Source organism: Aplidium turbinatum, chromosome 1 (assembly GCF_918807975.1).
Source record: "Aplidium turbinatum chromosome 1, kaAplTurb1.1, whole genome shotgun sequence".
NCBI lineage: Eukaryota > Metazoa > Chordata > Ascidiacea > Aplousobranchia > Polyclinidae > Aplidium > Aplidium turbinatum.
The window spans coordinates 4,854,241-4,863,940 of record NC_137472.1 but is presented as its reverse complement, the minus strand read 5'-3'; the positions used below and the strand labels follow the sequence as shown (position 1 = coordinate 4,863,940).

Below are 9,700 nucleotides of genomic sequence, written 5' to 3'. Positions count from 1 at the left end.
AACTCCGAACGGAGTCTATGTCATGGGCAAAATATGGCTTAAGCATTGCTAACTTCATATCGTAGAGAACTTTAGACATCCATCTTGCATGATGGTAGGCAGACGGTGCCGCAGCTTAAATGGCATATATTTTCGTGGAAGAATACCATCAAGATACACGTAGCAAAGTTGGGCCATTTCTAAATAATCATGCCTTAACACTGTGTCATTTTCCAACCAACTTTTCAAAAATTGTTTAGCTTCTTCAATGTGGCGGAATAAAGTACGTGAAAGTTTCTTCTTATCCAAGAGTTCGAGATTTTGTGTATTTGTATTAATATCTGTTATAGTCGTCATCTACGTTGAATATATGTAACTCGTGACCAGCGTCACTACATAATCACCGTTCAGCGTTTTCTGGTACAGACGTTGGAATTGATTACCACCGCACTGCGCGTGTAATCAATTGAGCGTTCTGTACCACGTTCCTTAGTTGATTGTTTTGCGTTTCTTTCTTACTATATATTGCGTTGATTTTATGCACTGAATCAGTAAGTAACAAGAGGTAAATGGTTTTCTCACTTGGTTGGCTATCGCTACAATTATTATTGTTTATTTTATATTAAACGTCTGGAAATACAACAGACATTTAACTGGCGTCGTCGGCAGGATCTTTACAGAATTTCTACAGGATTTTAGAAACATGGAGAAACTGATCGAAGTCCTGCAACAACAAATTGCCAACCAAGAACGCCAGACGAAGGAGCAAATTGCCAGACAAGAAGAACGTCACCAAGAACAAGTACAACGTCACCAAGAACAAGTACAACGTCACCAAGAACAAGAACAACGTCATCAAGATCAAATTGCCAACCAAGAAAAGCGCCACCTTGAACAACTACGAGAAATACGAGCCCAAACTTCAAGACCACAACCAACAACAATACAACAACAGGTATCTTTACCTAAGTTCGTAACGTTTGATGCCACCACTGAACTGTGGGCAGACTATTGGAAGAGGTTTAACACCTTTGTAGCAGCACATTCAGTCGCACAAGACAAAATGCAGCAGGTTTTTCTCACCAATCAATCACCTACAATCTACAAAATGTTAACAAATTTGGCTGCGCAGGAAACAAAGCCAAAAGAAGTCAACGATCTCACCATGACGGAAATTACAAATTACATGGCTCAACAATTCGACCCAAAACGCTTCATCGTGAGGGAGCGATTCCGTTTCTGGAGCGAAATGAAGCGCAAGCCCGGTGAAACAGCTCAAGAACTAGCCATCCGCATACGCCAGGCAGCTGCCACCTGTGACTTCTCGTCCATTTCAAATCCATTGGACGAAGCTTTACGTACTCGTTTTATTTGTTCAATAGGTAACGAGGCGGTGCTTAAGGCGTTATTCAAAATCAGAGCTGATGAACTTACTTTCAAACGTGCGGTGGAGGTTGCATCAGAAACCGAAGAGGCAGCCAAGGTGGCCAAAGAAACTGTTTACGGCACTCCACCAGCACCAGTTGCGAAAGTAAGGACCATCAGCAAACCTCCAAAAACTAGGCAACTTACAGGTACTTTCTTTTCTTCTAAAAATAAAGAATGCTATCGCTGTGGTAATTCCAACCACAACGCCAATGACTGTAGGTTTAAGAAAGCCACTTGCCATTTCTGCAATATTACGGGACACTTACAGAGTGTTTGTCGAAAGAAAGCTAGACAGTTCAAACCTTCTAAGGTAAATTGTATCGAGGAAATTAACATGCTTTCTAGTTCTTGCAGAAAACCTCGAAATTCAAAGTTGGAAGTACCGATCTCCATTAATTCGGTAACCACACACTTAGAACTGGACACTGCTACAAATGGAAATTTCCTTTCCAACGACGTCTGGACTCGGGTAGGCGCACCTCAATTGCAAGCACCAGTGTCGCAGTTCCAATCTGCTACCAAGCATCTAGTACCAATCACGGGTTCTTTCACGGCCCAGGTAACTTGTCCTTCCACGGGAAGGTCAGATAATATTCCTTTTGTAGTCACGACAGTCAAAGGACTGAACTTGCTAGGTCGTGATGCAATTTCGTCTTTAGGAATTTCTATCGATAAATTCCTTCTGTCTAACTATTCTACTTTACAGAGTATCCAGTCATACGACAAGCCTGATAAGAGTCTGGAGAAAGCATGCTCCCTCTTATGTGACGAGTTCAAAGATGTTTTTAAGCCTGAACTCGGGTGCTTACGAGATTATGAACTAGACATAGATTTTAAGTCTGATGCTAAACCTGTTTTTCTCAAACCTAGGCCTGTACCTTTCGCGCTAAAGGAGGACTTAGCGCAAGCCTATGATTCGGGAATTGCACGTGGTGTATGGACACCAGTTCAGTTTTGCGATTGGGGCACACCGGTTGTTCCAGTCCGTAAGCCTTCAAACTCTTCAGAAGCGAAGGCCAAGTTACGCATATGTGGCGATTATTCAGTCACGGTGAACCCTTCCCTGGAGACCCATCGTCACCCGTTACCCTTACCAGAAGACTTAATGCAAAAGTTGGGTGGTGGGTATGGTTTCAGCAAGATAGACTTGGCTGATGCCTACAATCAGATTCGACTTGGTCCTGACAGTCGAAAACGACTTGCATTAAGCACTCACCGTGGCGTACTTTTACAAAATGTTTTACCTTTTGGCATATCTTCTGCTCCAGGTTATTTTCAGAAGATCATGGACGACCTTACAGCCGACCTTCCAGGGGTCGCAGTCTACCTAGACGACATTCTTGTCAGTGGCACTACTGCTGAGGAGCATCTCCAGAATCTTAGACGGCTCCTCGATCGACTTCACTCAAAAGGCCTGAGGTGTAGGAAAGACAAGTGTAAGTTTGCACAACCTCAGGTAGAGTATCTCGGACACATTTTGTCCAGGCAGGGCATCTCCAAAGGTCCCAAGGTAAACGCCGTACTGGAGATGTCTGCCCCCACTGACGTATCTTCTCTTCGTTCGTTTTTAGGTTCCTTACAATTTTATTCGAAGTTTCTACCGTTGAACGCTTCTACTGTAGCAGAACCACTATACCATCTCACGAAAAAGGACATTCCTTGGAGATGGGGAAAACAAGAGGAAAACTCTTTTGCTCAGCTGAAGCATCATCTATCTACTGATGAGGTTCTTACACATTTCAATGCGTCACTTCCGGTAGGTATCGCATGTGATGCTTCTAGTGTGGGCATCGGTGCTACTTTGTTTCACCGTTACCCAGATGGCACAGAACGGCCTATAGCAAACGTTTCAAAAGTATTAACAGCCTCTCAGAGAAACTATAGTCAAATTCAGAAAGAGGCTTTGTCGATAATTTTTGCGCTAAAGAAATTCTATCAATATCTTTTTGGTAGATCATTCATTTTGGTCACAGATCATAAACCATTGCTTAGTCTTTTTGGCCCGACCAAATCGACACCTTCTTTGGCAGCAAATCGTTTGGCTCGTTGGGCACTCTTTTTGTCGCAATTTACATACACTATTGAGTACAGGAAGACGAAGGATCATCAAAACGCTGATGCTTTGAGTCGCTTACCAGCAGGAGGGGATAAAGTCTTCGATGAAGAGGAAAGTGCGGATGACATTGATATCGTCTGCGCTATCGATGCTTTGGATTTGCAGGTCCAGACCCCAAATGCCGCCTCACTGCGTAAAGAATCTTCTAAAGATCCTATCATTTCCACGGTAATGCGTTTCATTCATGAAGGATGGCCGGCCAAGTCTTCTCCACAAGACCCGGTCGAACCGTTTCGTAAGTACGCAGACTCTCTTTCTACTTGTTACGGGTGTCTACTTTACGGTTCCAGAGTGGTCATCCCTTCCAAACTTCGTCCTTCCGTTCTTCAGTTGCTTCATGAAGGACATTTCGGCATTGAGAGAATGAAGCAGTTGGCAAGAACGTCCGTCTACTGGCCAAACATTGACCGAGACATAGCGGAACTTTGTCACAAGTGCAGTACCTGTGGCGAATATCAACCGCAATCTAAAACCCAGGTCCAATCATGGACTGTTCCAGAAGCACCGTGGAGTCGCTTACACATAGATCATGCGGTAGAATTCATGGGTTACCATTGGTTACTCAGCATTGATGCTTTTTCTAAATACCCATGTATTCATGCTACTACTTCTTTATCTTCAACAGCTACTATCAAGCTGCTAGAAGAAGATTTTGCTCATTTCGGCTATCCCCATACTATAGTTACCGATAATGCTACTACTTTTAAATCCACAGAATTTCAAACTTTCTGTAAGGAGAGGGGTATGGTACACATCACGGGTGCACCTTACCATCCGGAAACCAATGGAGCGGCGGAGCGCCTCGTACGTACGTTCAAGCAAGCACTTCGCAAATCTTCCCTACCCCCGAAGCAGGCCGTCTTGGAATTCCTACAGCAATATCGACGCACGCCCACTCCGAGTGGCTACTCTCCAAGCCAATTACTCAACAATCGTCAGATTCGAACCAAGATCGACACGCTTCTCCCTACACCGTCTCAAGTGGTACCCCGACAAAACCCTCACAACACCGACGCCTCCGAAGGTACCAAACGACATTTCAAACCGGGAGATCCCTGTTACGCGCTATCATTCACTCCACGACGGAGCCAGGATCCTCGTTGGGTTCCAGCCGAGGTGATCAAGCGACAGGGTAGCCGAATCTTCCTGGTACGTCTGCTGCCACATGGTCCGACGTGGAGGCGCCATATGGACCAACTGCAACCTCGCTATGCATCATCGGAGGACCAGGAGCCGGGAGATACTCCTGCACCAACAATCGACTCTTCCGCTGTCTCCACCTCAGCCCGAACGAATTCGGACGACACACCGACTGTACCGGAATTCGGGCCACACAACCCACGAAGGTCGAGCCGTCGCCGCAGACCTCCGGCTCGTTTCGGACTTTGAGTTTTATTGTTAATTCGGTGTCTTGTTCATTTTTTTATGTTTGTGTATAAAAATTATCGGGGAGGTGTTATAGTCGTCATCTACGTTGAATATATGTAACTCGTGACCAGCGTCACTACATAATCACCGTTCAGCGTTTTCTGGTACAGACGTTGGAATTGATTACCACCGCACTGCGCGTGTAATCAATTGAGCGTTCTGTACCACGTTCCTTAGTTGATTGTTTTGCGTTTCTTTCTTACTATATATTGCGTTGATTTTATGCACTGAATCAGTAAGTAACAAGAGGTAAATGGTTTTCTCACTTGGTTGGCTATCGCTACAATTATTATTGTTTATTTTATATTAAACGTCTGGAAATACAACAATATCATTCCAAGCAGAACACAGCTTCTTAAAAAGTGGTTCATAAGGTGCAGACTGTGGTCTTCTTCTTATCTCCAGTTGTAGACAATTTTCCGAGGACGGATTCACTTGCTGCACCACAAAGCAATTCGTAAACATGATGCCGACAGGCTAATTCCAACAGTGCATGAGATAAGGAAGTTTCCAAGCGTTTCACAATGCCAAATTTTACACCAGTATTAACTGCGGTAGTGTCAAATACGCATGCGATTATTTTGTTTAGTTCTATGCCCTTTTCTATTAGCAGATTAAGAATTTTGGAGTGCTCTTCAGCTGCAGATCCATTTTTCACGGGTATTATTCCGAGTAATATCTCGTCTCCCTCAGAAGTGGTTAGTAGCACGGCCACTCGCTCCTCCTTGTCAGCACAGTGAGTGAGAGCTTTAAATATTTTCCCGTCCCAGTGAAGTGTGAAAAAATCAGTAGTTGCAGCAAGTTCATTAGTTAAGAGATTTCTTTCTGCTTCTGTAGAAAATTTCATCCAATTTCGGCGTACAGTATTTACAGAGAGAATTTTGTTATTAAGACTATTTTCTGCTGTTGCGGCACCTACCATTTCAAACACTTGCCTGTTCGACAAAGAATATTTGGCTGCCAAGCTGCAAACTTGGGGTGTAAGAACTTGCTTTTTCTTGGTTTCCGTTGTCTTGCTTGTTTTTGCCGACAAATCGCCCACATAGGTTTGATCCAGATCTTCTTCACTTTCTTCTGAAGAAGTACTGGATTGCAACAAATCTTGCGGAAGTGGTGTATCTAAAGCATCTTTAAGTTTACGTTTTATACCTTGATCTTGTCTCGTTTTCTTTCTTTTCATTTTTATTTGCTCTTGAATATCTAAAGAACCCAAAGAGGCTATTCGATTTTTACCCCGGATTGCTTCAAAATAATTCCAGTCCTCCATTTTCTGAGGGTTGGTAGACGTTCTCAAATCGTATTTTACGTTTTTCTTAACAACTCATAGCGTATCTTGCAGATCATCTAAAAATTTCTTTCTGTTTTCTCTTTTTTTTCCTTCTCTGTGTTTGCATTTTTTCAAATTTTTGTACCGGTCTGTCAACTTCTTGACCATGTAAGTTATAGCATCTGTGGTTTTAAGACCGATTCCTGTTTTCTTCCACCATTGTTTAATATCTTCGACAACTAGAATTATTGCTTCTCTTTTCGGGGAAGTACCTTTAGATTCTTCTTGCTTAATTGTGTGATAACCATGGAACTGAAGCAAGACTTCTTTCCCACATGGAGGATACTTTCCAATAAATCCAAGTCTATAGGCACCAGCGTTGAGATATAGCAAAGGTGATTCGTCAATTAGCCATAGTTTTTTTTTTCAATACATTTTATTTGATTAATTGCAGAAAGGCAATTTTAAATAATATGACGTCATAGTGACGTCATCAAATATTAGTTTGGCCAAGTTTAATACATTATCGCTTAGCCTTGCTAATTACCTTTCCATTGATACCTTGAATGTGTCGCTAGCTTCAATGTGTCGCCAGTTACTAAAGTAAATATAAGACTACAGCGCCACCATGTGGTTGAAATTTTCAATATTCAAACATGTTCTCCACATGAATATCTCACAAGGTATTTGAGCCATGTTCATCAAATTTTTTAATATGCTGCGCATCCATCAGTTGCTTCATACGCGTATCAAATATGAGGAAGATTGATGGTAATTTAGAAGGTCTTATTGTCGTGTTATGTCGTTTTTTTTGTAAAATTTGACAAAACTAGGGCACTTTGGGGCGTTTGCGGGACCTTTAAAAGTTTCTTAATCAAAAAATTTTTTTTACCATTGCTAATCATATAGAAAATGGCAACTTTTTCCAATTTATTGGAACGAAATTCCAAAGTCGATTTTTTTGGCCCACCCTAGTACATATGCATAGTACAAACATTACCTATTGTGGGATTGAGAAATAAGTCAGACATTCTCCAACAAATACAAAACTCAATGTGGCTCAAGAGAGCATGGTGGAGAGTCCTTTTTACCATCAGAGTATATACCGAACACATCAATAAGACAAATAATGTTTAATAGTAGAGAGGTGTGATTTAGAGTTTTAGTTGCCGTTGCCATGTGAGCCTCTGGTTATCATTATAACATGGAATGGAGGTTTTTGCAGTACATGTAAGTTTCTTTTGTGACAAAATCCACTCAAGCTGAGTCAATGCTTGGTTATATGAAAGGCCAGCCATTATACGTGTTCACAGATAGTGTTTATTTGCATAAAACTTACTTGAATCACTAAAGCTGTCATCTGGCACATCAATAAAAGTAGAAGGGTACACTACTGGAACATACTTAGCGTCAGACTCCACGATATCAAAACATTCATCTTCTCTTTTTCCACCAACTGGTTTTGTATACCAAGTTTTTCCATAAAAAGATCATGCATTCATTTTGCACCTATGAAAATAAAACTTTACTGTTGACAAATCTAACAAGACAAAAGTTTTGAGATCAAACAAACAGTTGCATGATGGACCAAGTCAACAGATTTGTTACGTTTGAACTTATGATGACTGTAGCATATATAAACATCATTTATGAAATATTTTGTTATCAACTACTCCAACAGTCTTATTTTAAAGTACAACAAAAAATTCAACGCACCTGGGTGTTCTGAAAATCCAAAACTTTACGAGAGAACATCTAGGCTAAGCTGATGCTGCCATGAACCTGACTCAAAGAACTTTGTGTTCAAAAAAATTAGTGAAGCGAGACCGTAGTGTTTCCAAAATGAAATAGCACTATTGTCAGATGACACAGAATGATATTCTTCAAAATTGAAACTAATGACTACTTTTACAGTAAAATAAATAGCGATAATTTGAAACGTAACAGATCTATCACAAATGTCCATATAAGGTTAAGAGCTGTTTACTCTTTGCCAAAATGATGAATGTAAACTTTTTCCCACCATTGAAAGAGTAGGTTTTTTGTCTCAAGCGCCATCACTAAATATAGGAGCCCACTCGTGCATTTCGGGGGGGGGGGGGGGGTGGAAAAATGGTGCTCACACGGCTCTGCTTGCAATGTTTTGTACTAACAACTAACATTATAAACTTTGACTTTTTATATCACATAACAGCTGTAACACTATAGCCTAAAAAAATTTTCAATTGATACAATTGCTGCCTGCGGATTTTTTTATGTGTATTCGGTCTAACTACAGTTTCAAATGCTAAAACTTATAGTTGTCCCACTTTGAATCACATCACCACTTCAACGTAAGTTGAAATATAAGTCAGGAATATCTAAAGAAGGGCTGTGGAATTGTGGAGATTTTTGGGTGTCCGGAGTCGATAAAAAAGAATCGACTCCGACTTGATACAAAGCGATGAACAATAAAATATTTGTTTGCATGTTTTTTAAATATTGTTGCTTGTTTTACGCATTGCACTTTAAAACTTTCACCAGAAAATGGAAGTTTTTGTGAAAGTCGCTATTTCAGGTTCGATCACAGTTTCAGTGAATTGAATTAACAAAAATTAAAAAATTAAAGAAATCTGGCAACACTGAAGTCGGAGTCCGCCAGTTATAAATCGAAGAGGCGGAGTCGTATATTTTCTATCCGACTCCACAGCCCGCAAATACATCACTTTCTACAGTTATTTGTATGAATGCAGCCTACATATGACTGAAATACGATAGAATGAACTTCATATTTTGGCTTACCTCCACTAAATGTTTTTCTAAACTATGTAGGCTACCCACAGCCAAGCCCCAACGTAGTTATATGCTTTACAATATGCGTACATTAATAAAAACACTAATGACAACGCCTCGAAAAAGATTTGACCTAACTGCTCACAAGCTATAGTGACCTTCTTTCTTTTAACCCCGAGCGAGTTACGCATCCCTTTCTTTAGATTTCCCTGCTCAGCTCATAAGCCTTTACAAGATGAGCTCAAGATGCCCAAATTTGCTACCTAAGGCAAACAACTGCAAACGTACTTGGTTCAATTCTGCTAACATCTAAAGTTTTATTCCAAATTTGTCCGCCTTGTTTGACTTGAAAAATTTGTTTCACTGTTTAGAATTCACTAATAGTAAGGCTACATTCCGGCGTGGAGTTGTATGGAATATTATACTGTAAGTAAAGACTTCAAAAGTCTCTAGAATGTCTACAATTTTGTTTGCTGCCAAGATCTGGCTTCGTCTGTCTTTCTTGTTAAACCTCAGAAAACTTTTTTCTTCCACAAAACAATTCTTTAGCATTGAGTCAAAATATATTTTAGAACCATGTGAATGCTCACACATTTTCTAAAAACAATACAAAGTCTGGCTTAATTTACTTGGCTTCTCTTGTGGTGTGTGCTTGTAGGTTATTTATCAATAAATCAGGAGTGCGCAACCACTCGATTGTGATCTAGCGG

At 40.8% G+C, this 9,700-nt stretch overlaps 1 protein-coding gene across 1 annotated transcript; it reads left to right on the top strand.

The window, feature by feature from the left end:
* The first annotated feature begins 337 nt into the window (after nt 1-337).
* Nucleotides 338-1,632, top strand: LOC145782587 (uncharacterized). The gene is made up of 2 exons (XM_082594403.1): nt 338-934; nt 1,362-1,632. Exons 1-2 carry the CDS (start codon nt 683-685, stop codon nt 1,512-1,514), a joined length of 405 nt encoding a protein of 134 aa, XP_082450529.1. The 5' UTR covers nt 338-682; the 3' UTR covers nt 1,515-1,632.
* The last annotated feature ends 8,068 nt before the right edge of the window (nt 1,633-9,700 follow it).

Bases quoted from the DNA above. Each gene is read 5' to 3' on its own strand.
- LOC145782587 (XM_082594403.1), top strand. From the start codon at position 683: ATGGAGAAACTGATCGAAGTCCTGCAACAACAAATTGCCAACCAAGAA. The intron at 935-1,361 runs GTATCTTTACCT...TTTGTTCAATAG, and splicing joins CAACAACAATACAACAACAG to GTAACGAGGCGGTGCTTAAG.